Below are 26,582 nucleotides of genomic sequence, written 5' to 3' on the forward strand. Positions count from 1 at the left end.
CCCTTTTTATGTGTTTGACAACACAGCAAACGAAATAAAAAGTGCTCGTGATAATGACTTATTCCCTAATAAATTTAGCAAGATTAGGGTAAATTCAGAATTCTCACGTTTATAACAAATAAATGTTAGGCAAATGCAATGCATAACAGACATTAATTAGAAACGTTTTTTTTTTTTTTTGTTTCAGCAAAACATACACACGCATACAACTTCCTGTTATACCATTCTCGCGATACTTTCCCTTGAATTAGGTTGCCGCGGACAATGAATTCTCGCGATATCTGCGCTCAGCTCGGCTCTATTTCACGTACCGAATAGGCTATAGCAAGGTGCTAGAGCAGACTGAGTCTAGACGTATAGCTAGTTAGTTGTTGTGAAACTTCAGTGTAGGTTTTTTTTAATTGCTACGCAGTTAAATTTAAAAAAATATATATATTATTTTGTACGTTTGTATTCTTTTGCTCTGGCACAATTCGGTTTTGAGTCTAATAAAGAAGAGGAGAAGTAACGCGTCGTTTGTGGAGAAGATTTTGGCTCTGTTCCTTTAGCTAGTTAGCCGGCTTGCTAACAAAGAAGATATTTTGTGAAAAGGAGTAATCCTCCTCACTATTTTCTCTAGTTATGAGTCATGTGGCCGTCGACGGTCTAGATCAGCAGGTAAGTCAGGGTTTCCTGAATGGCCTGAAAATATCATATTTGCTTATATTTAAAAATATAACGACGTATTTTTATTATAATTTCCCCCTTGATTGTCACGGGTTTATTTACACAGCAGTGTCCTGATTACCGGCAACTGGCTTAATCGGTTGTTTTGTCAAATCTAAACCGGATCGTAATCTGCTGTCCGGTCTGGCTGCGAAACTGTCAGGATTAGCTTACATCCATAGTTAGCGAGTTAGCTAGCTTGCGTATTACGCATTTCGCCAAAGTTAGGCGCTGCGAAATCACCATCAATGCAGCTACAGAAAACAAAACAGTGCATTTAACAGCTAGTTAGATGGCTTTACTCGTATCCTATGAATAGCACAGCGTGTGGAGTGTTATTTTCCCCTGTGTATAAGTGAACTTCATTATGCGTTGTTTATTTTAACCCTCGATGCTGAAGCATTACACGTGTATGATAAAGCTAACATCAACTGCAACAGTCGTGACCCCGTTTACTGATGAGGCCCACTCACTCACTCACTCACTCACACGCGTGTGCTGTTAAACAGTCTCTCCTCACGCCAACTACGGGGGTGGGGGTGCCATTAAATATACTCGGCTCGCAGATCTGCTTCTCCAGATCGTTAGCAGCACTTGCTAAGGTTTCATGTTGAGGATGATTAGTGACAGGCTGCTGCTGAGTTAGCCTTGGCTTCTCTCTCTCTCTCCTCAACAGCTTGTCACTTCACTTCCACCGTCGGACATTTTGTTCGCTTCGCAGATGGAAAAACAAAAATCGCAGGTTATCAAATGTTGTATCCGACTATGCATAAAGCCTGGTAAACAATCCGGTCGTGTATATGCTTGCATTTTTTCAGAGGTAAACACATTGTTTCCAGGAGCAGTTTGTGGTAGGAAGATGCATGCAAAATGCGCCACACTAGAGAAAGGTGTGTGTGCTGCCGGATGCAGTCATCACTGCGCCGGTCATCCAGCTTCACATCTCTCTCTCTCTCTCACACACACACACACACACAGAGCTGACACTATGTACACAATCTCTCCAAATATCAGTGCGTTTGTGACAAAACGTGCAGCAGTCGTGGATCAGTGTGCAAGTTGTGGTTAGAGCGAGGTTGTGGGTTTCTCCTTCAGTGTACTGTAGAGCCTGGGGTCTCTGAGTGCTACTTTTTTAATTTTTTGCATTCATCAAATTTGCTGTGCTTATTGAGTTCTTGTAGCTATTAGTTTGTTCGACTGATCACTGAAATCATATGGCTTTAATCCAAATCTCAAACAAGACAGTCTGGTTTTTGCACTTGATGTTTTTGTTGGTGAAAAGCTCTAGGCTTTAAATAACTAGCCAAAATATTCTAGCCAATAACTAGCCAATAACTAGCCAAATTCGAATAAGCATAATGTTTAAAACATTGGCTTATGTGAATTAAATATCTGTACTGAGTGTCTGAAATGCCTTTTCCACTTAAAGGCTCCCAACTGTTTGTGATCCTCTGCAGAGACTGTGGCAGTAATGCTGCTCAAGTCTCAGAAAAACTTGAAACCATGTTCCACAATGTATCCACAATCCAACCGATATAGTCACACACAGCATTCCATACTACAATTAGCAAGTACTAAAAGTGGATTATTAGTCGTTGCATTCTGTTCTGTTTACTGACTGATAGTTGACGTGATTTGATTTTTCTTTTCTTTCCTCTTTAGCTTTCTGCCCTAGACTTGAACTCTGCAGACGGGCAGGGTGGAGGCACTGGCAGTAAGTTTGTCTTTGATCCCAGTTCACTTTGCATGCAGTTTACATTTATGCTTTTCAGGAGATTTGTTTTGCAGCTATCACCTTTTAAGCATTTATTGGTTTGTTTATCTAGAAGAACCCTTAAAGCTTCTCAAGCTCATAACAAAAGAGATCCCCCTTCAGAGAGGAACCCACTTTATTTATTTAAATTATTATTTTTTTTAATGCACTCGTGTCATAGTTATCCCTCATACACTAAGGTCAAAAGTTTGTGGACACCTGACCATTGCACCCATAAATCCATTCCAGATTCAGTCCCCAATAACCTCCATTCTTCTGGGAAGGCTGTCTACTAGATTTGGGTGCATGGTTGTGGGGATTTGTACTTATTCAGCCAAAAGGGCATTAGTGAGCTCAGGCAGGCACTGGTGTTGCGCTTTGCGTTTCGGTTCATCCCAAAGGTGTTTACTGGGGTTGAGGTCAGGGCTCTGTGCAGGCCATGTGAGTTCTCCCACAACAGATTTGGCAAACCATGTCTTCATTTGTACACCGGAGCATTATCATGATGCAACAGGTTCGGGCCTCTTAATTCAAGTGAAGGGAAATTGTCATGCCTCAGCATACAAAGACGCACACTATACAGTTATGTGGTTTGGGGAAGACCCACATATGGGTTTGATGGTCAGGTGTGCACAAACTTTTGGCCATATAGTATGTTTTTATTGTATTCTAGGTACACCTTGTCAAGTCTTTTTGTTTGGTTTATATATGACTGCACTGCACATGTAATGTTAACTGAAATTTTAATGCTGCACACCCATTTAAGTGTCCATTCATTGAGATTTCTTTTAAACCCCAGGGCGTTACATTCCTCCTCACTTGAGAAACAAAGATGCTGGTAAAAATGGTAAGTGTTTTTATGTAGGTTTTACCAACAACCAATTGTTGCTTTTTATTTTTATATATTTATTTTCTCCAGTGACACTAAATTAAATGCTGTTCACAGACTGCAGCATGTGTTGCATGTTTAACAAATGTGTGTAGATAAATCAATTTGTTTTTAATCACTGCTTTTAAGTATATTGTAAACACGTCGGATAATGCAGTATATTTTCGAGTGCAGTGATTAGGCTTCACTGTGTATTTGGGATTTCATGAATTCACTCTCAAAGCTTTGTCAGTTTAAGCAGGTCTTGTTTACATTTTTTTTGCTTTTTTTTTTTAAACATAGCAATAATCAAAAATTAAGACTTATTCAAATTAATCCATTATACTTTGCCAGGGTTTTGAGTTTAATGTGATCGGAGAGGTGTGTTTTGGGAAGCTGATGTTGAATTGAGCCAAATGAAAAGCTTTTTTCTTTTTTTCCGAACTTTGGTTTAAAAAAAAAAGGTTTATTTATTGTCCTTTGTATTATTTTTCTTACGTTTACTGCTTTTATTTTTATTTCTTCACAGCAGGAAATGCTTATTCCTCTAGTAGACAGAGCGGTTATTCAGTGCCACCAGTACTGAGCTGTAAGTTTGTTTTGTCAGCCTTGCTACGAGCGCTCTGCATTCCTAAATGCATGAAAGTTTAATTACATGTCCAGATCCAGCATATAGAGCCAGTATATAAAGCTCAAAGTTTACTTGGTATGATCAGTTATAACCACTTTGAACAGATCAGTGTAATGAATCCTCCTTAAACTTGAATGTTCTGTTTCGAGAGGTAGGCAAACCTTGTGTGCCTGTGTGTGACTTCTTCCTGCTCCACATAATTAACCATCAGCTGTAGTTGCTTGTTTCTCTCCTTTTCTCTCTTCTTTTCCAGTTGAGTCTAGGGTTGTGCAGGCAGAGGAAGAGGGATATTGGCAATACACACTTCAGTATAGACAATACATTTTATTTAGAGACAGTGACTTGTTTTTACACACTATAAATGTGTTTCATGAACTACTTTTAAACACTGTCCTTAAACTCAGCTCCCTGACAGAAACAGCAATAACTTTTTTTTTTTTTTTTAAAACAACTGTATTTGTAACCATTAGATTTTGTCTGTCTGCCTATCCAAAGAAAAGGGTTGTCCTTAAGTGCACTATACCTCTGCTCAGGTTACCCAAGATACCCATCTCAGGAGCTTTCCTTCTATCACACGTACGGTGGTGGCTGGCCAGACAGATGTGGTACACTTGTATCTCTGTATTTGCATGGGACATGTGCAGTGTCCCCCACCCCCTGCCTTAAGCTCTCAAGCTGACTGCTACTATACATAGTGATCAGTTACAGCATTATAACCTTTGTGAAAAAGAATGAAGTTATCAGAATTTGCAAACTAATTAATGCTCTAATAATATGATGGGAATGCCTGCTTTTGCTGCATGCTTAACTGTGTTAATGTAGGTTTATAGAAGTCTTCTGATTGAGATCTCCTCTTATAGAAGTATAACATGGGTGTCTGCTGAATAATTTAACTGTAGGGAAGGAGGAAAATAGATTTTATTATTGACTGATTGTCATTACTGCCCTACTTCTAACATTTTGATGTGCGTTCTAGTTATTAGTAATTACATAATTAACCAAATATTCAAAAGAATGATTATGCTCTGAAGATGGCCACTGGGGGTCTCCTGCCCCAACATCACAGCACAGAGTTTGATTCTGACTCTTTAACACTCCTTGTTCTCTTACTGAGTCTTGGCAATTTCCACTTGCACAAATCTGTTACAGTATGTACACTCGGAGCACTTTATTAGGAACACTATACTAATGCTGGGTAGTGTCTCCCTTTGCTCTCAAAACAGCTTCAGTTATTCATGGTATGGATTCCACCAGATGTTGGAAATATTCCTTTGAGATTCTGGTCCATATTGACATGATTTGTATCGCACAATTTTGGCAGATTTTCAGGTGCACTTCATGCTGCGAATCTCCTGTTCTGCCACATCCCAAAAGTCTTCTATTCGATTCAGGTCCAGTGACTGGGAAGGCCACTGAAGAACAATGAACTTGTCATGTTTTCATGTTTTTTACTTTTGGATCCCCATCAGCTGTCCAGTTTTGGTGAGCCTGTGCCTGCTGCAGCTTCAGCTTTCTGTTCTTGGCTGGCAGAAGTGGAACTCAACCTGGTTTTCTGCTGCTGTTGCCATCCATCTCAAGGTGTACACTGTGTGTGCAGTGCGTTTATCTGAGTTGCTGTAGCTTTTCTGTCAGCTTGAACCTGTCTGGCCATTCTCAGTTGACCTCCCTCATCAAGGCATTTCTGTCCCCAGGAGTCCCACTCACTATAGGTTGTATTCAGTCACATGACTTTTTTGCTTGTGAGTTTACTTTCGGTGAATGAAGTGGTGGTCAGGCAAACCGATTTGGCTGCCGTTATGCAAAGAGCTAGAGAAACCGCCCTACTGTTTTTGCAGTTTAGAGGTCAATGCACGGTCAAGATACCTTCAGGAAGTTGCTCTTTGCAATGGGATAGATCCTTACATGCTAGTAAAGATGGAATTTTTTTTTCCTACAAGTGGGAAAATCATCTATCCATTGAGTTTCCCCAACAGCTCAAACTATGTGGTGTTGCAGATATCACTCTACAGGCCAAACAGATGAAAACCTAGAAGAACATGGAGTCCAGTGTAGGAGCCCAGTCTACATCATTGACGAAGACATCCTGATAAAGTGAAAACTTGCGCATTAGTTTACAATATGCTGACACGATCAAACAGTAAACAAAAACACATTTGACGACTTGAGCGTGTTGTGCACTTCAATGCATTATGAAATAACAGAAAATGGTGAAATCATTTGTGAATCCAAATGAAATTAATCAGAGGAATTTACAAAACTTTCACGAAGTGATCACTGCAAACTCGAGCATTCTTTGACTGCTCCCTTCCATCGCAGTGAATGGTTCAAGAGCCACTTTTGTCATCTTTTGGTAAAATCTTTTGTCCCTTCACTCTGTCGCTTCATGGGGAACCTGGAAGAAACGGTCAGTTTCACGGTTTGTTCGATTCAAATGGCGCAAAACAATTCAAGCATAGGGCATTTTAATAATTAGCAAGGTGCCCCAGTGATGGTAAACCTTTGTGAACTGAGCTGGCCACTACTTCATGTCTTGCATATGTAATGAGGCGGATGTGACGTCTTATGCAATCCACCTACAGTGAGAGTAAAAAGTGTTTGATCCCTTGCTGATTTTGTTGGTTTGCCCACTAATAAAGACATGATCATTCTATACTTTTAATGGTAGATGTATTCTAACATGGAGAGACAGAATATCAAAACGAAAATCCAGAAAATAACTTTTTAAAGAATATATTTTAATTGATTTTGTATTTCATTGAGGGAAATAAGTATTTGATCCCTCTAGCCAAAAGCACTTAATAATTGGTGGCAAAGCCTTTGTTTGCAAGCACAGCGGACAGACGTTTGTTGTAGTTAACCACAAGGTTAGCACACACATCAGGGGGAATTTTGGCCCACTCTTCTTTGCAGATCCTCTCTACATCATTAAGGTTGGTGGGCTGTCGCTTGGCAACTCGGACCTTCAGCTCCCTCCATAGATTTTCGATTGGATTGAGGTCCGGAGACTGGCTGGGCCACTCCATGACCTTAATGTGGTTCTTCTTGAGCCACTCCTTTGTTGCCTTTGCTGTATGCTTCGGGTCGTTGTCATGTTGGAAGACCCAACCATGGCCCATTTTCAACTTCCTGGCAGAGGGGAGGAGGTTGTCCCTCAGGACTGCACGGTACATGGCTCCATCTATCTCTATCTTCCCACTGATGCGGTGAAGTAGCCCTGTACCCTTGGCAAACACCCCCAAAACATAATGCTTCCACCTCCATGCTTGATGGTGGGCACAGTGTTCCTGGGGTCATAGGCAGCATTTTTCTTCCTCCACACATGACAAGTAGAGTTTAGACCAAATAGTTCAATTTTGGTCTCGTCTGACCACAGAACCTTCTTCCAATCACTTTGTACATCTTTGAGGTGATCATTGGCATACTTTAGGTGGGCCTCCACATGTGCCTTCTTAAGCAGGGGTACCTTTCGGGCACTGCAGGATTTTAATCCATTGCGGCGCAAAGTGTTGCCAATTGTTTTCCTGGTGACTGGTCCCAGCTGCCTTGAGGTCATTCACTAACTCCCGCTGTGTGGTTGCAGGCCAATTTCTCACAGTTCTCATGATCATTGCTACCCCACGAGGTGAAATCTTCTGTGGAGCACCAGACCGAGGTCTATTGATGGTCATGTTATACTTCTTAAATTTTCTCACAATTGCACCAATGGTTGTTATTTTAATACCCAGCATCTTGCTAATGTTTTTGTAGCCCATTCCAGATTTGTGCAGGTCAACAGTCCTGTCTCTGAGGTCCTGAGAGAGTTCTTTGGTCTTACCCATGTTGGAGAGTTTGGAATCTGTCTGATTGTCTGATTCTGTGAACAGGTGTCTTTCATACAGGTAACAAGTTGATTGGGAGTGTCTAACTGGTCTGTGAAAGCCAGAACTCCTAATGCATACTAGGGGATCAAATACTTATTTCCCTCAATGAAATACAAATCAATTAATATCTCATCTCATTATCTGTAGCCGCTTTATCCTGTTCTACAGGGTCGCAGGCGAGCTGGAGCCTATCCCAGCTGACTACGGGCGAAAGGCGGGGTACACCCTGGACAAGTCGCCAGGTCATCACAGGGCTGACACAGAGACACAGACAACCATTCACACTCACATTCACACCTACGGTCAATTTAGAGTCACCAGTTAACCTAACCTGCATGTCTTTGGACTGTGGGGGAAACCGGAGCACCCGGAGGAAACCCACGCAGACACGGGGAGAACATGCAAACTCCGCACAGAAAGGCCCTCGCCGGCCACGGGGCTCGAACCCAGGACCTTCTTGCTGTGAGGCGACAGCGCTAACCACTACACCACCGTGCCACCCATCAATTAATATATATTCTTTAAAGTTATTTTCTGGATTTTCGTTTTGATATTCTGTCTCTCCATGTTAGAATACATCTACCATTAAAAGTATAGAATGATCATGTCTTTATTAGTGGGCAAACCAACAAAATCAGCAAGGGATCAAATACTTTCTACTCTCACTGTATATGGGTGTGGGGAGCCCGCCCGGGTTTTCCCTCCTTTTTTTGCACCATTCTGAGTAAACTTGAGATTTGATATTGTGCTTGAAAATCCCAGGAGATTGAGTTCAGCCTGTCTGGCACGAACAAGCATGCAATGGTCAAATTCATGGAGATCATGTGCCCCACCCCACTTTGATGGTTGATATGAACAATACCTGAAGCTGCTGGTCTGTATCAGCATAAATTTATGCATTGCACTGCTGCCACATGACTGGCTTTTTTTTTTTAATTTACATAATTTCATGAATGATTAGGTGTACAAGTGTTCCTACAAAGTGCTCAATTTGTTTTTTCACAGGGTAAAGAGAGCTGTCAAAATCTTACCTCCATTTTCTTCCAGCTTAGTCATTGTTCATTCCCTCTCACTTGGCTGGAATTTTCCTTAGTTCCACAATAGATATGAACCTGGGAAGATGAATGCAAATGAGGTGCCCCCCATGATGCCAGATGATTTGAGAAACACTTTGATTTAACAAGAGAGTACTTATTTTCTTCTTGTTAGCTACATGTTTATATTTTGGTGGATTCTGAACAGAATGCTGTGCACGGTTACTTTTTGTCAGTTATTTGAGGGCTCTAGGAAAAAGTCCTGTTCTGCAGTTGCTGTCTGTCTGGAGTGAGAATAGGATAGGCCTGCTCATTTGGCTTGTTTATGGAGAGTCGTGAGGGAGTGCTGGTGGAGTCTCCAGATATTTTGTGTGTGTGTGTCTCCTGTGTGCAGTGATGGCAGTCTGGAAACCGGTGGGACTGGGGACACGGTGTGCTCAGATTGGCTGGCTTCTGTGGTAATTGTAGAGCTGCTGGTATTAGCCATGAAAGGGCATGTCATGCCGTTTTAGGTTGGCTGATTGTCTGCCAATTTTCAGCTGATAGGGTTCAGGTTGTTGACTAACCCTTACAGTGAAGTCCCATGAATTTGAAAAGGATAACAGCAGATCTGTGTAGCGTAGTTAGTGTTTCCCTTTAATTAGAACCAGAGCCTGAAGAGAGAAGTGAGGTGGTCTTGGTGAAACAGGTTTGTTTGCCTTTGTGTGGTTTGATTAGTAGTAGTTCTCATTAGACTGAAGTATTTTAATAAACTTGGCCTTCCTCTTTGTACATGGGTGGCTTTTTTTTTTTTTTTGTCCACTTTTCTCACCTGAATCACTGTGTATGCTAATGCAGTACTCGTTTGCTTTCACTTGCTTTTTGACTATTGCTCGCTCACCCAGAACCAGTGGAAACAGGGCTTGGGAATCCACATCATGCCACGCTGCATTGTGGGATTGATCTGCTATACTGTCTACAAAAGCAATTAGTTTCCATAAAGAAGCCATTGTGAATGACTTTGTGACTGATTTAACCGTGTGGAACATGCTTAGGAAGAACTGGAAAAAGAAAGGACATGAAATTGCTAAACCGTTGGATCCCCCCCCCCCCCCCCCCCCCCCCCCCCCCCACACACACACACACAATTGGGGTTTGCCAATTTGCAGCCAGCTCTACCTGATCATATGAGTTAGGGAGGGTGAAAACAAACACTTGGTCCCTCTGACTGAGACTTGTGAAGCCAACCACCTCATACTTATGAACTTCTGCTCATACTGTATCAAAGGTCAGTGTAACACACACTTGGAGGAAAAAGCTGTTCACCCTCTTCCACACAAGTCCCAATCCCCTTTCACATAGAAAACCCATTATCAGGTAAAATCAGCACAGGATATGTAGAAGAGATTTTCATTCCGACTCATTCTTCCATAATGGAAAAGTAACTATCGTGTAGTCCCACCTGACGTATTTGACAGAATGCTACGGAGCGCGAACCTCTGCAAAACATACAAGACCGGATATGACTTACAACCCTCAAATCAAAACAAGTTGGGACGGTATGTTGAAACTGAAGACATGTAAATAATCTTTGACTTGTATTGTTTTGAATATAATACATCACATTTGACGTTTTACCTCATGAATTGTTTTCAAAATGTGATGGGTTTCAAGTGTTTTGTCTATTCTTCCTACAAGTGGGTCTTAAGGTGTGCAACAGTATGGGGTCGTTATTGTTATATTTTTAATTTTAAAATTCGCCACATGTTCTTGATTGGGGACAGAGGGTACAGGCACCTTCTTCCACAGCCATGCCTTTGTAATGTGTGCAGCATGTGGTTTTTGCATTGTCTTGTTGAAATATCCCTGGAAAAGATGTCTCGAAGGCAGCAAATGTTCTAAAATTTTCAGTGTACTTTTCTGCATTAATGCTACCATCACAGAAGTGGAAGTTACCTTTGCCAAGGCACTGACCCAACCCCATACTGTGACAGACCCTGGCGTTTAAAAAGATCCTCCAGATTGTTACCAATCTTTGGTCCAGAACACATGGTGTTCATTTCTTATTTAAAAAAAAGACATGGAATACTAATTCGTTTGACCACAATACGTTTCCATTGTGTGATGGTCCATCCCAGATGCCTCTGAGCCGAGAGAAGTCAACAGCGCTTCTGAACTGTTAATATAAGGCTTCCTTTTTGCACAGTAAAGTTTTAACTGGCATTTATGAATGTAACTCCATATTGTAGTGCTTGCCAAAGTAATCCTGAGCCCATGTGTTTTATAGTAGCTGTAGAGGAATGACTGTTCTTGATTCAGTGTTGCCTGCAGGATAGGAGATCACGGGTGTTCAGCTTAGGCTTGCGCTCTTGCTCTATATGCATTGAAATTCCTGCAGATTCCTTGAATCGTTTAATGATCCTATGCACTGTAGAGGGTGAAATATCCAAATCCCTTCGTATCTTTCTTTGAGGAACGTTTGTTTTTAAACACTTAAATTTTCTTACATGTTTGACAAACTGAAGCTCTTCAACCCATCTATGCTCCTCAAAGACTAGGCCTTTCCTGGATACTGATTTTGTACCAAGTCATGATTTATCACCTGTTTCAAATTACATTGTTTTTAAAGGAACAGTCCACCGTACTTCCATAATGAAATATGTTCTCTGAATTGAGACGAGCTGATCCGTACCTCTCCAAGCTTTGCGTGACCTCCCAGTCAGTCAGACGCGCTGTTACTCCTGTTAGCAATGTAGCTAGGCTCAGTATGGCCAATGGTATTTTTTGGGGCTGTAGTTAGATGCAACCAAACTCTTCCGCGTTTTTCCTGTTTACATAGGTTTATATGACCAGTGATATGAAACAAAGTTCAGTTACACAAATTGAAACGTGGCGATTTTCTATGCTATGGAAAGTCCGCACTATAATCAGGGATGCAAACAGCGTGCCTTTTGGCGGATGGCGCCTTTTTCACGGCTGAATCGCGCAGATCCGAATTTTTTTTTGGGGGGGGGGGGGCGTTGGAGTGTCTGATTTATAATTTCAAAGTAAATTCTGTATTAAAATTACTAAATAAGCAAATCCGTTACAGTCCATGAAACAGGAAGTATAAGGATGAGGAAAAAAAACCAGTTTAAATCGGGAAGCTGCGTACATTTGCGCAGTCCTGCCGCTCAGGCTGCACAAATGTGCGCAGCTTCCTGATTTTAAACTGTTTTTTTTTTTCCTTATACTTCCTGTTTCATGGACTGTAACGGATTTGCTTATTTAGTAATTTTAATACAGAATTTACTTTGAAATTATAATCAGACACTCCAACGCCCCCCCCCAAAAAAAAAATTCGGATCTGCGCGATTCAGCCGTGAAAAAGGCGCCATCCGCCAAAAGGCGCACTGTTTGCATCCCTGCATACTGGCAGGCATACTAACACCTTCTGCGCGCTTCGACAGCGCATTGATACTGTCACTCCTCTTCGGGCACGGCCAGGCGGGCGAACGCCCTGGTCCGTCCGCCCTGTCTAAAAAAAAAAAAAAAAATGGTGCAACTCGAGCCCCATGGTAAAATTGGGACTTTGTCATTTTCCCACATGAGGCCCATGGTAAAACCACACTTCCAGGAGGGGCTGCCGTCTGCCTCCCAAGCCGGCCGAGAGCGCTTCTCGTCGGGCACGGCCAGGCGGGCGAATGCCCTGGTCCGTCTGCCCTGTCTTAAAAAAAAAAAAAAAAAAAAATGGTACAACTCCAAGTGAAGGTATCAATGCGCTGTCGAAGCGCACAGAAGGTGTTAGTACGCCTGTCATTATAGTGCAGACTTTCCATAGCATAGAAAATCGCCACGTTTCAATTTGTGTAACTGAACTTTGTTTCATGTCACTGGTCATATAAACCTATGTAAACAGGAAAAACGTGGAAGAGTTTGGTCGCATCTAACTACAGCCCCAAAAAATACCATTGGCCATGCTGAGCCTAGCTACATTGCTAACAGGAGTAACAGCGCGTCTGACTGACTGGGAGGTCGCACAAAGCTCGGAGAGGTACGGAGCAGCTCGTCTCAATTCAGAGAAGAACATATTTCATTATGGAAGTACGGTGGACTGTTCCTTTAAGGTTTACCTCATTACTAGCCCTGAATTGGCCATGTCCCAACTTCTTTTTGTAATGTGAAATGTTGTAGGCCTGAAACACAGTAATGGATGTATATTAACAAATAAAATGAAGTTGACCAGACAAAACATGAAATATTTTGGGTTCATACTGTCTGCAATAAAATATAAGTCAAAATAAATTTAGAAATGGCTTTTAAAGTAGCATTTTCCATACCGTCCCAACTTTTTCTGATTTGGGGTTGTATTATTCACAAGGCAGCTAGTCCATATTGTTGTGAAAAGTTGCTGTACATTGAGGCACTATGAGCAGTTCCATTGCAGTATCACAATATTTACATCACTGCCAGCAACATCACAACCGCACGCTTATTCCGATGGTTCCGTTTCCCACTGGAGCCATGGCAAAGCTTACTGTAACTGTTACTAGGTCACTAGTGGATAGGTTAACTTTTCGACTTTACCGTTTTCCTACAGTTCCAACACCATTACAGCATAATAATGGAAAATATACTGTTTTCAGCATGTGTGAATGAGAGAACGGACGCCACGATGTTTGTTTCTTGGTGAGGGGATTTTTTTTTTTATCTCCTCTGAATACCTTTTTTTTTAATTTCAATTAAAGGTTGGATTCCCACCCCCGTGTGAGATGAAGCTACTTTACCAAAAGCTAGATTTCTTTTCTACCCCCCCCTTTTTTTTTTTTTAAACTAATCTTTACAAGGGGTGCCAATAATCATGGAAGGCACTAATAGTTTTTATTTTTTCCCCCTCAACTTTCTCATTAATTTAGTCAAGGCCAATGCCCAGACAGGCCTCCCCATCGCACGACAGCTACCAACCAAGGAGGACGACGGTTCTTGTGTGCTTCCTTTGAGGCACATGACTGCAGCTTATGCAATGTTAAGGAGCAACATGAAACACACTTGTCCAAAAGTGCTAAGCCCTGTCTGCCTGCTTCCGTATGCATGCCCATGCTTAGCTTATGTCACTGTAATTGACAGGAGAGAGAGTATACCACCCCTCCATCCCTGATAGAACAGGCCAATTTTGCTATCTTGGGCTCCTGGCCATGGATGGCTATGGCATCATTGGGATTCAAACTAGTAATCTCTGGGGTGAACACCTTCTTTTTTTTTTTTTTTTTTTTTAACACCCCCCCCCGTGCTACTTGGGAGCTATGTGTAAATGATTTTAACGATGCAAATGTGTCAGCAGAGTGAGCAAGAGAGATGGAAAAGTATTAGCCCATTTAAAATGGATACTGGAGGAGTTGAATACCTTTTTTTTTTTTTTTTTTAAATTCTCAGATGCCAGGACTGCAACTAAAATCTTCATCTGCTACAAAAAGTAAAATAGTAGTGCATCTCAAACAATTAGAATATTGTGGAAAAAGTTCAATATTTTCCAACAGTTGTTTAAGAAAGTGAAAATGTAATATATTGTAGACTCATTACATGTAAACTAATATTTCAAGCATTTTTCTATTTTAATTTTGATAATTATGGCCTACAGCACAAAAAAACACCTCAAAACATTAAAATTTCATTTCAAGGTTGAGTAAAACCGTATAAATGGTGTGTATCTCGGTCTAGTTCAGTATCTACAGCCACAATCATGGGAAAGACTGCTGCCTTGACAGTTGTCCAGAAGATATTTGACACCCTCCATGAGGAGGGTAAGCCACAGAAGGTCATTGCTGAAAAGTCTGGCTGGAAAAGGTGCACAAGCAACAGGGATGACCACAGCCTTGAGAGGATCGTTAAGAAAAGTTGATTCAAGAACTTGGGGAGCAGACTAAGGCTGGGGGTCAGTTCAAGAGCCACCACACACACATCTTCAGGAAAGAGGCTACAACTGTCACAGTCCTAATATCAAGCCCCTACTGAACCAGAAACATCAGAAGCGTCTTACCTGAGCTAAGGAGGGAAAGAATTGGACTGGTGCTCAGTGGTCCAAGGTCCTCATTTCAGATTAAGGTAAATTTTGCGTTTCGTTTGGAAATCAAGGTCCTAGATTTCCAAATGGAATCTGGAGGAAGAGCAGAGAGGCACGGAATCCAAGGTGTTTGAAATCCAGCGTGAAGTTTCTGCAGTCTGTGATGATTTGGGGTGCCATGTCCACTGTTTTACCAAGTCCAAAGTCAACACAGCCGTCTACCGGGAGATTTTAGAGCACTTCCTGTTTCCATCTGCTGACAGGCTTTATGGCGATGCCGATTTCTTTTTCCAGCAGGATTTAGCACTTGCCCACAGTGCCAAAACTACTACCAAATGGTTTGCTGATCATTATTACTGTGCTTGATTTGACCAGCCAACTCGCCTGACCTAAACCCCATAGAGAATCTCTGGGGTATTGTCAAAAGGAAGATGAGAAACAGACGAGCTGAAGGTCGCTATCAAAGCAACCTGGGTTTCAATAACGCATCAGCAGTGCCACAGGCTGATTGCCTCCATGCCACACTACATTGATGTGGTAATTTGTGGTCAAGGAGCTTCAGCCAACTCGAGTGTATAAATGAACATGCTTTCCAGAAGTTGGACATTTTTCTGTATTGTAAATCCCTTTTTGATTGATCTTAGTAAATATTCTAATTTGAGATACTGGATTTCTGACTTTCATGAGTTATAAGCCATAATCAAGATTAAAACAACAAAAAAAATGCTTGAAATGTTGAACTTTGTAATGAATACAGAAGGTATGATTTTTTTTTTTCTTTTTTGAATCAAATTTAAGAGAGAAATTGTTTGAGATACACTAGTATTGTCTTATTATTGAGACCTGAGTATTGTCACCTGAGAGACCTTGATTTTCTTGCCAATATAAGTTTTTGTTTAACTAAAAGCGTCATGATGACCCCAGTTTTTAAAAGTAATTAGTTTGTTAGTGGCAAGTAACGTGCATATTGAAACAATATGGTGGTTTCCCACAAGTCATTGCAGCATGACATCACATTCCCAAGCCCTACTGATTTTGTGGGCTTGGCTTTTGGCTCCCCTTCCTCAAATGTCTGAAATTAGGACTGCTTCTTGCCAGTTGCTTACTCAGATTTGCTTTTTGTTCTCTCTGGAAGACTCTCCTGGATGGGATGGTGGCCGTAACAACTGCTTTGTTAATGGATACCATGACAATCGCATGAATGGGGTTGGGAACTTTAATCGTGGTCCCCCTCGCAATGACAGAAGTGGTCGTGGCAGCTTCCGTGGAAATAGGGGTGGTAATACCTTCAGTCAACCCATACATAACACAAGTAAGAACTTGTATTCCTCTGGTAGAATATTTAATCTGTAAACATTTTGTACTTTCATCTAAAATGTTTATACTTTTTGTTTTCTAAGAATATACGGTTTTCAACTGTTAAGGGTTACTTTGAGTTTGTCTCATAGATGCAAATATTTTTGTAGCCTACAGTGGCTTTGATAACAAAGATGGAGGCTGGAACACAGGCTTAAACAGGGATGCTTACTCTAGCTTCGGTGGACGTTCTGACAGAGGGAAGTCTGCCTTCTTCAATGACAGGGGCACAAGCTCGAGAGGAAGGTAATGGACATATTCCATGACTTGTTTCTCTAGAACTTTTGCTGTTCTACATACATACATTTAAGGTGAATGAATATTCTTGCTGTGATGCCATGTTTTAAAAGCAATGTTATTTTACAGGTATGAGCGTGGGGGCTTTAGCACTGGAGGTGGAATAGGAAACAGTCGGTGGGTAGAAGAGTCCAGGGATGAGGAGGACTGGTCAAAACCTACTCCACCCAATGAGCGTCTGGAACAGTACGTACCGGAACCAACTGCTAATTACGCTTCCCCAGAGAGCCCATCTGCACCTTTTTAACTAAGCCTGCCTTCTCCCTCTATTTCTGTCTTTCCTCATTGTTTGTCCTCAGTGAGCTGTTCTCTGGAAGTAACACAGGGATTAACTTTGAGAAGTATGATGACATTCCTGTGGAGGCCACTGGCAACAACTGCCCTGGCCCTATTGAGAATGTAAGTATCGCGGTGATGATTTTTAAAGAAAACTTGTCAATCTCCAGCACCAAAGTTGAAGGTAGCTGTATACCATTTTCTTTTTAGTTCCATGATGTTGACATGGGGGAAATCATAATGGGCAACATAACTCTGAGCCGCTACACCCGTCCCACCCCCGTGCAGAAGCATGCCATTCCCATCATCAAGGCCAAGAGGGACCTAATGGCCTGTGCTCAGACAGGTAGGTCGTTTCCCACATCGGGTACAAGTCTAAACTCGGTCCTTGTTTTCATGAGTGGCTGTTTGGCAGTGTGAATTATTTACACGCGTTGCATTTTGTTCAGGCTCTGGGAAAACCGCGGCATTCCTGCTCCCAGTGTTAAGTCAGATCTACACTGATGGACCAGGAGAGGCCTTGCAAGCTTCTAAAACCAGTGGCCAGGTAGTAATGCATTTCTCATCATCTAATCGCCAATAAGTGATTTTTGTTAGTGTAGTTTTGCCTTTGCGTCTTTACAAATGGTCGATATGACCCAGTTACAGTGCAAATTCTAACTGCGCTGCTCTATTAGGAGAATGGAAAATATGGCCGTCGTAAGCAGTATCCCATCTCCCTGGTCCTGGCTCCAACCAGAGAACTTGCTCTACAGATTTATGATGAAGCCAGGAAGGTATGTCCAGCAGTTTTCTCACTCTTGGCAGACCTGACTGCTAATTTCTTTTCAGATATGATAATTGCTTACTGGCTGTGTTGTAGTTCGCATACCGCTCCAGAGTGCGCCCGTGCGTAGTGTATGGAGGGGCTGATATTGGCCAGCAGATCCGGGATCTAGAGAGGGGCTGTCATTTGTTGGTGGCCACACCAGGACGTCTGGTAGACATGATGGAGCGTGGCAAGATTGGCCTGGACTATTGCAAGTGAGTGCTGGAACCAGATGCACAGTGTGAAGAACTCACAGCAGTGATTTGATGTACTTGATGCAAAGGAGGCACTTCTAGTTTCCTTTTCGACAGCGAGTCTAAACTTCTCCCGTATTCCTCTCCACCAGTTACCTGGTTCTGGATGAAGCTGACCGAATGCTGGACATGGGTTTTGAGCCACAGATCAGGCGTATTGTGGAGCAGGATACCATGCCACGCAAAGGCGCACGCCAAACCATGATGTTCAGTGCCACCTTTCCCAAGGAGATTCAGGTGAGTGGCTCTATTTCCACACACCTTTTTGCTTGTGCGCATCATTTGCTTTATTAGCAGCCATTAAGAGCATATGTGTCGTTTGCAGATCTTGGCCCGTGACTTCCTGGAGGAGTACATCTTCTTGGCTGTGGGCCGTGTAGGCTCCACCTCGGAGAACATTACCCAGAAGGTGGTCTGGGTTGAAGAGAGTGACAAACGTTCATTCCTGCTGGATCTGCTCAATGCTACAGGTAGAGCCACCTGTTTCTGTTCCTGTGCTGTGGCGTAGTGTGTGTATAGTAAACAGTCATGCATGTAGAAAGTTCCCAGATGAATACTGCTGAAAAAGACAAACAATAAGGGGTAGTAATGGGGTACTGAAAGGTTCAATGTTTGTTGCAGAATTTGATGTTCTTGTAGTCGTCTGTTGAATGAATGTAATTTCTGCTTGTGGGTCTTGAAGAAAAGATGGCTTGATTTTATATATTTTTCTATCTGTATTGTACTATAGTTTTGTAGGCTTTTTTAAAAGAAACGTGTTTCAGTTGTAAAAGATGCATAAAGTTTACTGGGAGGTTTGGTTCTATTTAGTCATTCCAAGTGAGGTTCAGGAAAATGCAACTGAAACTCCTGAGAGGCCAGGTAAGTGTGGGCTTTCGCAGTCCAACATGACACATTCACATTTCACTAGTCTTCTTTACATTCTCCTTTCCCTTCCTTCATATGCTTTAATATATTGAACTTTTTAGGTAGGATCCTTGTCTTATACTCATCTGCTCTCTTAGCGCTCTTTGCCAAAAGTATCATTTTAGTTTTGGTATGTGTAATTTGCTTGCGATGTGACCCATTTTTCCATCCATTTGGATGTTGCCTCTGGAAATCATGGCTAACTGTGGTAACAGATTTTCCAGTTGTGCAGCTGAAGTCATTTTAAATTTGTTGCTCAAGTAAGCCAGTTGCTTTAACTGGAAGGACATGTCCATTTAGTTAAAGCGCGTCTTTAAAATGGATGAGCGGGAATAAAAATGGCCTTGCTCTGGTGTTTCCATGGTTACCAGCACAACATTATGCACATGAATGTGAGTGGCTGCTTGGAGGAACTCTCATCTGTATCTTACCATAGCAACGTAGCATGGAGACGCAAAAGCATGTAGAGAAGTGTCCTTGGTCACTGCTGCCATCTCAACTTTATCTAAGCAAAGGCGGCTGCCGGCGAGAAGCTGGGGAGTGAATGGAGTCCTTTCAGAGAAAGGCCTTGTTCACTCCTGACTCCCTCACCTCACATCCTCTTGAGCTTTGCTTTGATAGCCATTAAAGAAAGCTGTGACAAACATTGAACCCGGTTTAATTCCATGTTCCTTTCTTTTAAGGCAAGGGTTTCTCTACTCGTATTTTGATGCAATGAAGGAATCTCACTTAATGGTTGTCAAATGATGCAAAACTGTCTTGGTTGCCACGTTTTAGTTGTCATTGTACTTTTTATTTTTGGATGTTTTGTATCAAGTGGCTTGCTCTCGTGTGGCATGTAGACCTGAGACTGTGTTTCTGGATGCAGGGAAAGATTCCCTCACGCTGGTGTTTGTGGAGACTAAGAAGGGTGCAGATGCTCTAGAGGACTTCCTGTATCGTGAGGGCTATGCTTGTACCAGCATCCATGGTGACCGCTCTCAGAGGGATCGGGAGGAGGCGCTTCACCAGTTCCGTTCGGGTCGTTGCCCCATTATGGTCGCCACAGCCGTGAGTATATCCCGAGTGTTCTGTAAAACCCTATGGCTCTTGTGTTGTGGAGCAGTAATGTTAATTGTACTCCCACCGTCACAGGTGGCTGCTCGTGGTCTGGATATCTGCAACGTGAAACATGTCATCAACTTTGACCTGCCCAGTGACATCGAGGAGTACGTCCATCGCATCGGGCGCACTGGACGCGTGGGAAACCTCGGTGAGTTCACCAAAGAACATTTAGTGGGCCGAGTTTCTGCTTGGTGCACCGCCAGTGAATGAGGAAAAATGTAATGAACACTGTATAAGCTCTTATTTTGATCACTTCTGATTTAAGTCTGGTTCAGATTAGTCATGTCACTTGTTCAGGTTATTATAAATGTGCTTTATGATGCAGGATATATAGTCTTAGGAAAAGACGCTTGGGGTGCAAAGGTGCTTTTGTGTACCAGTTTAAAATGAGGATTTTTTTAAGCAGCACTAGTTATCATGCTTCAGAGCTTTTAATTGAGCGAGTAAAGGGTGTAATCACTCATGTTTAACCAAATGTAGAATTAAAAAAATTTTCATAGAACAGCTAAAGACTCCTGTTGCTTTAGGTTTTGTTGAGGGCACAAACACAGCAGCATGGATTAAAGTTTTCCGTCGCTACGACGGATTTCCGTCAACTGGGAGCGCTAAAGATCAATAATGAGAGTGATGCAGATCCGAGGAAAAAAGGGGGGGTAGGCCCATAGGTCTGACACCGATGTGAATTAGAACTTCACCAAGCTGCTGTGATTGCCTGTTGTTGAACCCTTTCTTGTGCTATGTTTGAGTATATGTAAAGGAATAAGTTGTTGCGCTAGATAGGCCTAAATAAATAAATACAGCCTCCGCTACTGTCTAGTCCTGGGGAGGCTCGGCGTAGGCAGCGAGCCGCGGTGCTTGGCTTGAGTTTCGTTTCTATCGGCGGCTCCAGCCCGACTTTGGACGCTCGTAACTCGGCCAGGGGAGGTCCCAGCCTCTCCAAACTTGGCAGCCAGCGACCTCTGCCCTCTCCCCAACGAACCAGCGATGCCAGGGCGGGCCAGCCCCGTGCCTCGGGACGCGGTTCACCCCGAGGCGAGCCGCGGCACTCCGCATCAGTTTCCTTTTAATGGCGGCTCCACTGATGAAACAATTTGGCTGTCCTACTACTAGGCAACTACTTGCCTACTACTAATACTAGGCCTATTGTAGTAGTAATAATAATAATAATAATGATATTTGCCTATTGAAAGGTGATCAGGTGAAAAATCTAAACAGCCCTGTTGAAGCCGCAGCAAGATCTATGCTATTAAGCCTTTTGTAGGTTAAACAGGCTTCGGCAGACAATGTTCTGGAAAGGCTGTGTTTTTCTTTGGTTTGATTAGCCTACGGTTTAATCTTTGAACATTATGGCTTCAGCAGTTTGCTTAAACATTGGAGGCTGCAGAGTCGGGCTGCAAGATTTCCCGACGCTTGTTTAAGATGCCAAACTTCATAGTAAGGAGAAAATAATTCCACAGTATTTAGTGCCTCGTCAGTCTCAAATTAATAGTGAAGGAGCAACGCGAATTAAGTCCCAAAAAAACATCTCGTAGGCCTATATTTTACATTTTCAAAAAAGTCCGGAATTGGAAGTCGGTCAGTGGAGTGTAATGAAGTGTCTCATTCACTAAGCACAAAAGGTCGGAAAACAGTGGAGAAAACAGCTATTGCTTGAATAGGCTACTAATGGTTTACATTAGTAATTTAATGTATGTGACAAATTCATTGATTAAATAGATAAAGAAGCGAATACTCCGAAGCTCAAAATTCAGGAAAGTGGCTCCGGTGTCGCAAGTGCACAAGAAGTTATTTGAAAGTTAACCTGATGAATTTGTGCGTGCGATTTCATGAAGAACCGGGACAACTGGCATTCGGTGAAAAATTCACACCTATGACTCATTATATTCGTGCGCGCCCTCTCGCCCACTGTTGCTTCGTTTTCCCGATTTACACGCATGTCTGAAGATGGAGTTTTCAGAAATCTCCACTCTGCCCAGAGTTTGCAAAAGTAGCTGTTTTCAGTGACTGAAACCTCCGTATAGGTGTGAATGAGAGGTGCAACCGAATAAATAAATATGCGTCTTTTTAATCCGGCTACATGTAGGCTATCACTGCGCAAAGCCTCTAATGTTGAAATGGTAGTAATATTTGTTAAAATAATAGTAGGCTAATTTCCACATTAATTGGTAAAATGGCCCAAGGGATGTGATAGGGGGATGGCCGTTTTATAAGGGGGATGATTTTTGATTTTTATTTCAGAAGGGGGATGCCATCTCCCCCCCCCCCCCAACTCGAGTACTGCGTATAAGGCCATATTTCACCGGACATAGGCCCTTTGATTTCCATCACTAGAGTGCGTCAAATTACTTTCGGTTTTGCCAGCATGGACGCGCTTCTTTTAAATGAAGACACAGATGTGTCAGACATCGACAAAACGGTAAAGAATAAGTGGAGATGGGCTTGGCGAAATGAAATGGGCGATAATGGCAAGCTCCTGCTGCTGTGCCAAGGAAAAAGAAACAAAAACAGGCATCAGGTGTTGCCAAACTAGATGCCTTTGGCTTCACTGCGAAGAAGCAGAAAAAGTGAACTTTCACTTTACTTTTTTGTTTCCTGGCTTTATTTCAACAGATTTTCCTATTTTTCTTTCTGTTCCACTCTTCTGAAAGCATGGTTCAAGTTCGACTGCACTTGCACTTTTCTCTGAACCACTGTTGTGCATTACAAAAGTATTGTTGAAATAAATTTGCACTTTGCGCTGAAAACTTGATGTTTCATCATGAATAGCCAGTAATGACAATGGTAAAGTCTTGCCTTAGCTTTAGTCATTTGTTAAAATTATGTAAATGTACTATAAGTAGGGGCCGAGGGGATAATGGACAACACGGCGTTTAAAATTTGACGCATCGCTGACATGGTAGGGGCCAACGACATGGAGCTTTTTTTTTTTTCAGTCAGGTTTTTTTTTTTTTTTGCTTTAATCCATGCAGCAGGCTTTATAAAGTCCTGATCAGCTCTGAGCTGTAAGAATAATAGACGCATCTCTGTATGTAGTTCAAGCAAATAAATAACACAGTGCATCCTTCTGTGGGTGACGCCGCCATACCCCACTGAAATGGTGTTTGAAATGTGGGGTATGAGGGCGGGGGGGGGGAAAAAAAGCTCTGCTACTCCAATTGCCAATCTTATTTATTTTAATTGTATTTGTGTATTAACTCAGGTTTGGCCACCTCATTCTACAATGACAAGAACAGTAACATCACCAAGGACCTGCTGGACATCTTGGTGGAGGCAAAACAGGAGGTTCCTTCCTGGCTGGAGAGCTTGGCCTTTGAGCACCAACACAAGAACAGCAACCGAGGCCGTTCCAAGAGGTGCAACCTTCTTATTTGTTTTTAGGTTTTCTGTTTATTCGTTCATTTACGCTTTAGGATTTACTGTATCTAATGTTTCACTGGTGTGCAGGTTCTCTGGTGGTTTTGGGGCCAGGGATTACCGTCAAATGACTGGAGGTGCCAACAGCTTTGGCAACCGTGGTGCTCGTAATGCGGGAGGCCATGGAGGCAACCGAGGTTTTGGTGGTAGTAAGGGTAAGTGCAGTTCTAAACCTCTCTTACTCGGGCAAAGGGGGATTCTTTAAATGGTCTTTTTGTATAAAAGTTTTAGTTTGGTATATTTTTTTTTTTTTTTTTTTTTTTAAATAAACTTTCAAAAGCCCATGATTTGGTTACTGTGATTTGGTAGGGTTGACCAGAGTAATGCCATCCTTCCCAGCCAGAAAGCATGACCAGTTCTGCTCCCTTGGATAAAATAGGCTTTTGTTGATGGCTTCCCCCTCCCTCTTTTCTTTTCTTTGTCTCTCTCTCGTCTCAGGTGGCTTTGGAAATTTTGTTAATGATGGCTATGGAGGAAGTTATGGAAACTATGGAGGAAACTACACCCAAGTGGACTGGTGGGGCAACTAAAGATCTCTGTGCAGTGGCTCGCCATGCCAGACTAGCTGAATGGAAACCACATGTTAACTTAAGCCAGACTCTGCGCCCTGTGTAGCTTTAAGAACTCACAGTACATTACACGCTGTGATTCTCTGCCTGCGTTCAGAATGGCTGTGGCAGAACAGAGCGTCACTTTGTAGTCAGGAACCAACAATGGACACCTGGTTATGTTTGATCTAGAACATTGGGCTTAGTTTTCAGCTACACCTTTCTTTGTTTTGAAGCAAAAACTGAGGATCATTTATATGTTAATGTACTGTGCCTTTAAATTTAAACAGGACATTGTTTTATCGTTTCACTGAATGAACTTGGCCAAGAGCTCAATTTGTTTTTGTTTATAAAGCGTATAAAGCTTGTACTTAATCAAACCTTGGCAAAAAGGAAACTGTGGCTTGACATGAGCCACAATTCCATTTGAACTTCAAATTGATGTAGGGATATCATGTAGCCTACATTACAGGCCAGAGAACTAACAGCTCATGGAAGCAGCACAGAAGCGCTGGACAAGTGTTTATTCATACGTGGCAACTTTGCTGTAAAGGATAAAGAGTTCTGACTTTTTGCTCACTCTATCCTGGGTAGGCACCGATTTAGGTATATGATAGTCTTCAGAAAGGCCATTCCAGTTGTGATGGGAATAGTCATGACAAAATGGTAAACACTCAGTGTTAACTACACTCTGGTTAACAATACACAGTGCTGGAACTTGTTACTCCACTGCTTTTAATTGACTTGACAGTGTTATGGCAGCTAGTAAGTACCACATGCTAGCCACTGTAAGCAGGCAGCATTTTTTGTTATTTTTTTTCTTGAAACATTTTGATGGAAGAAAGATTTGAAATAATCATGGGGTGGGTGGGTATTTTTGATAATGTTTCATCACAAAAACAACAAAATATGCCTGCCAACTTAAAGGCGAATTTCAAATAGCTTAAAAAGGACCATGGTACCAAAGTGACCCTGCCTCTCGTCATGGCCTCTTTGGTCGTATACGCATGCTAGTGTTTTGTTTTTTGGTCAAGGACAGAGGACAAATTCTGTCGCAGGCTTCTTTATTACAAACGTTTTCTCTTTTCAAGCTGCGTTGGAAGGCATGGCTCATTTTCCTAAACGGAGGTGTTAGGAAATGGCTGACTTCATTCTGAGGCATTGGCAGATATGCACAGGGTTTTCGGAGTTGGGCCTGGCATGCTCTCGGGCTCCGCTGCACTGTGGTGGTCATGATCACTGTGTGGTGGCCAAACACCAGGTTTGCCCTCCTTTGTGGTACATTTTAATGCTGTCGTCTCCAAGAGTTCATCTGCTCTGATGTAAACTAACCACTGGCTCAGAGCCAGCTTTCTGCTTCCTTTAAAGAGGAAGGAAACCTCAGAGAGGAGGAGGAAAAAAAAAAAAAAAGCATTTAACTCAAGTGCAATAGATTTTTTTTTTTTCTTCTCAAGTGTGTTGTGCCTTGACTTTTTTCTTTTTTTTCTTTCTTTTTTTTTTTAATTGATGAATTCTAGCAGATGCACTGACAGTATTGAAAACTTAAAGTTGAATGGTGCTACTTAAGTTAGGTCTAGGCCCATGTATGTTGTGCCCATCAAGTTTTACAAAGTTCTTTTATTGCACATCTAGAGTTTTATATATAAATGTCTTGAGTGTGTGTCCTCAAGCTTCTAAATGTTGTGAATGGGGAGATAGAAACGCAGCTTGTTTACAAAAGGGGAAGGGATCTCGATATTTACCAGGATTTATTTGGGACCAGGGGGATCAGCAGTGGGGAATTTAGCTCTTTGCACACAGATTTCTAGATTCTACTTTTGCTGCTAGTTTTGTGTAATTTATTAAGCATTTTTGAGAAATATTTATTTTTGTAAGCCTCAAAGCGATTATTTGAAAGTTTCAAGAAACTTGACCAAAAGACAGTACAAAAACACTGGCACTTGAATGTTGAATGTCACCTGTATGCGTGGAATTTCTATACTTGGGGTAGTGTGAGCTTTTTAATGTTTCAGACTATATTGGACTGAGTCAGTATCCACAGCTGTTGAAGGCCTCCAGGCCATATTTCAATATAATTACTGATTGGCTCTCAAAATTGGAAATAGGAGAAAAACATGCCAAGGTTTGGAATAATGTTCAAATGACCTAATAACTTCTTCTTAAATGTATCAGTGCATAAAGTGTCCAGTTTCTCCAAATGTGTGCATTTCTTATTTTAAAATATAATTTTGTTCTGTTAAGGGTTTTGTTTCAGTGAATGTCTGGCACAAGGCAATCTTAAACATGTGGTTCTTCTCTAGTGTTGCATTTGCATATACAGTGCCTCTGGGTTTGGGCCTCTGAGGAGCAGTTAGCAAGCGTGTGTGCTAACGGACACCTGCTGTGCAACTTGTAATGGTGAATTCAGAGCTGCAGGAAAAGATGCAAAAGCCTTTCACTTGCTAACTTTTCCTCAGAGTGACCCAGAGCACTTTAGGCTTAGTATTTGCTTTATGTAGTAGTGTAGAAGCTCTGCACTGTATGAGAGGACTCATCTGTGCATTTATTGTATGATTTTACCAAAATAAAAGTTTGAAATGCTAATTCAAGTACAAAACCAAGCATGTTTTCTAAAATGTTTGTTGTAGCAGAAAATGGGGAAGAACATGTAGCAGCTGTTAATGGTGTGGTTAAAACCTTTTTATTGAGGTTGTTTGGAATTCAAGTGGTTTAAGTTTGTTTACAACAGATAAAATCATTCTTTCCTGAA

The 26,582-nt window shown here is 41.9% G+C and overlaps 1 protein-coding gene across 3 annotated transcripts; it reads left to right on the plus strand.

The window, feature by feature from the left end:
* The first annotated feature begins 302 nt into the window (after positions 1-302).
* On the plus strand, positions 303-26,582 carry ddx3xa (DEAD-box helicase 3 X-linked a). Of its 3 annotated transcripts, XM_060929819.1 has the most exons (20): positions 303-657; positions 2,368-2,419; positions 3,258-3,305; positions 3,856-3,915; positions 16,006-16,182; positions 16,337-16,472; positions 16,593-16,709; positions 16,823-16,922; positions 17,010-17,145; positions 17,249-17,346; positions 17,477-17,575; positions 17,662-17,822; positions 17,954-18,098; positions 18,187-18,331; positions 18,672-18,722; positions 19,636-19,817; positions 19,902-20,019; positions 23,071-23,224; positions 23,316-23,440; positions 23,724-26,582. In XM_060929819.1, the coding sequence occupies exons 1-20, from the start codon at positions 622-624 to the stop codon at positions 23,813-23,815; spliced, it is 2,232 nt and encodes a 743-aa protein (XP_060785802.1). In that variant the 5' UTR covers positions 303-621; the 3' UTR covers positions 23,816-26,582. The 3 variants fall into 3 exon arrangements, with proteins under 3 accessions (XP_060785802.1, XP_060785803.1, XP_060785804.1); XM_060929820.1 differs by lacking the exon at positions 18,672-18,722 and having other exon boundaries at positions 304-657; XM_060929821.1 differs by lacking the exon at positions 3,856-3,915 and having other exon boundaries at positions 304-657.

The sequence above is a fragment of the Neoarius graeffei genome, chromosome 9 (genome assembly GCF_027579695.1).
Source record: "Neoarius graeffei isolate fNeoGra1 chromosome 9, fNeoGra1.pri, whole genome shotgun sequence".
NCBI lineage: Eukaryota > Metazoa > Chordata > Actinopteri > Siluriformes > Ariidae > Neoarius > Neoarius graeffei.